Source organism: Thamnophis sirtalis, unplaced genomic scaffold (assembly GCF_051295495.1).
Source record: "Thamnophis sirtalis isolate CommonGarterSnake01/CBP01778 unplaced genomic scaffold, rThaSir2_p1.2 scaffold_4, whole genome shotgun sequence".
NCBI classification, from domain to species: domain Eukaryota; kingdom Metazoa; phylum Chordata; class Lepidosauria; order Squamata; family Natricidae; genus Thamnophis; species Thamnophis sirtalis.
The window spans coordinates 111065062-111067239 of record NW_028261384.1 but is presented as its reverse complement, the minus strand read 5'-3'; the positions used below and the strand labels follow the sequence as shown (position 1 = coordinate 111067239).

General features: G+C 36.5%; 1 protein-coding gene across 1 annotated transcript; it reads left to right on the top strand.

The window, feature by feature from the left end:
• Positions 1-204: 204 nt before the first annotated feature.
• On the top strand, positions 205-1119 carry LOC148046202 (olfactory receptor 14J1-like). The gene has a single exon (XM_087711941.1). It carries the CDS (start codon positions 205-207, stop codon positions 1117-1119), a length of 915 nt encoding a protein of 304 aa, XP_087568067.1.
• The last annotated feature ends 1059 nt before the right edge of the window (positions 1120-2178 follow it).

The window sequence follows — 2178 nt, the reverse complement described above, 5'->3', positions numbered from 1 at the left end:
GACAGAATATACTATGTGTACTCACACACACACACACAGACACACATGTCTATGGTCTAATCCTCTATTCCTTGGGTTCATGCTTTATGATTCTTTTGTTTTCTGTTCTCACCACATATCAAATTGTCACCAAAATGTATCTAACGTCATCTCTCTCTTTTGCTTTCTTTCAGTTGTGCCCTGCAGCTTTCTTCTAAATGACTTATGGAGAATCAAACCACAGTATCTTACTTTTTGCTTCTGGAATTCTCAAAAAATCGGCATCTACAGCTTTTGCATTTCTTCTTCTTCCTTGTGTTTTATCTGGCTGGTGTAACAGCAAATCTTCTCATCATCTCTGCAGTAGCTTTTGATCATCGACTACACAGCCCCATGTACTTATTTTTAATGAATTTGAGTCTACAGGACCTGGGCATTATTTCAGTCATTGTCCCCAAATCCATGATCAATTCTCTAATGAACACCAGACACATCTCTTACTTTGGTTGTGTTACTCAAAACTTTTTCTTTATCTGCTTTGAAGCTTCTGATTTGTCCCTTCTGACTGCCATGGCATATGATCGGTATGTTGCCATTTGTAATCCACTGCACTATGAGACAGTGATGAATTGGAAAGCCTGCACTGAAATAGTAATTCTAGTGTGGTTTTCTGGTCTCCTGTATGGAATGTTGCATACCATTGGCAGTTTTTCCATTCTGTTTTGTTCTAATGTGATCAACCAATTCTTCTGTGAAATTCCACAATTGCTAAAACTATCCTGCTCTGGCTTAAATTTACTTGAGGTTGGAATTATTATAGCCGGTATCATTGGTGCACTAGGTTGTTTTAGTTTTATTATTGTATCTTACACAGTGATCTTCAAGGCAGTGTTAAAAATCCCTTCGGATCAAGGTAGGCAAAAAGCTTTATCCACTTGCATTCCCCATGTTACAGTAGTGTTTATGTTTTTATTAAGTGGATGCATTGCCTATCTGAGACCTCCCTCTAGCACACAATCTTATTTAGATTTTGGGTTGACTGCTCTGTATTCTCTCCTTCCATCCTTGCTCAATCCAATCATCTATAGTTTGCGAAATAAAAATATCAAACGTGTCCTTTCTCAACTGTCTAGATTCTAACAAATTCTTTTAATATTTTAGTTACCTCAATTTTTCATTTTTTGGCTTTTCTTTTACTTCTATGAATAAAGAATTAAGATAGAAAGGGATAATTGTGATGGAGGCAAATCCAAAATCTCAAATCAGAAGAACCATATGATTCTATATGTTGCTTAGTAGAATAGATAGAGTAGAATTTGTTATTGGCCAAGCATGATTGGACACACAATGAATATTCTCTCAATGTACATAAAAGAAAAATAAACATTCATCAAAAATCATAAGATACAACACTTCCTGATAGTCACAAGTTACTATTAAGCAATAAAATCATTTTAGGAAACAAATGAAACAATATAAATTGTAAGGATACAACAACATGGTTATAGTCATAGATGGGAGGAGATAGGTAATAGGAAGGATGAGAAGAATACTAGTAATACAGTCTTCGTAAATAGTTTGACAGTGTTGTGGATTTTAGACATTCCCCCCACTGAGAGACTGACAGAGGTTTCCATCAAGGTCTTCTGTTCCGGTGGGAAATAGAGGTTGAATCCCATTGGTCAAGGGGTCTGACAGATCCCTTTAAAACTATTCCCCAGCCGGATGTTTACTTGACTTGCAATAAAGAGCTGTTGTTACTGAAGCCTCTTTACCTGATCTAACAGTGGGAATTAGTTGTTTAGCAGAATGGAATTTGGGGAAAAAACTGTCTTTGTGTCTAGTTTTTCTTGTGTGCCTTATAATGTCATTTTGAGGGTAGAAGTTGAAACAATTTATGTCCAGGAAGTAATGGGCCTGTAGATATTTTCACAGCCCTCTTTTTGACTCATGCAATATACAGGTCCTTAAAGGAAGGCAGATTGGTAGCAATTGTTTTTTCTGCAGTTCTAATTATCTGTTGAAGTCTGTGTTTGTCTTATTTGGTTGCAGTGCAGTTATAGAGGTGCAAATGACAGACTCAATAATTCCTCTGTAGAACTGAATCAGCAGCTCATTGTGCAGTGTGAGCTTTCTGAGTTGGAGGAGAAAGAACATTCTTTGTTGTGCATTTTTGATGATGTTTTTGATGTTAGGTGT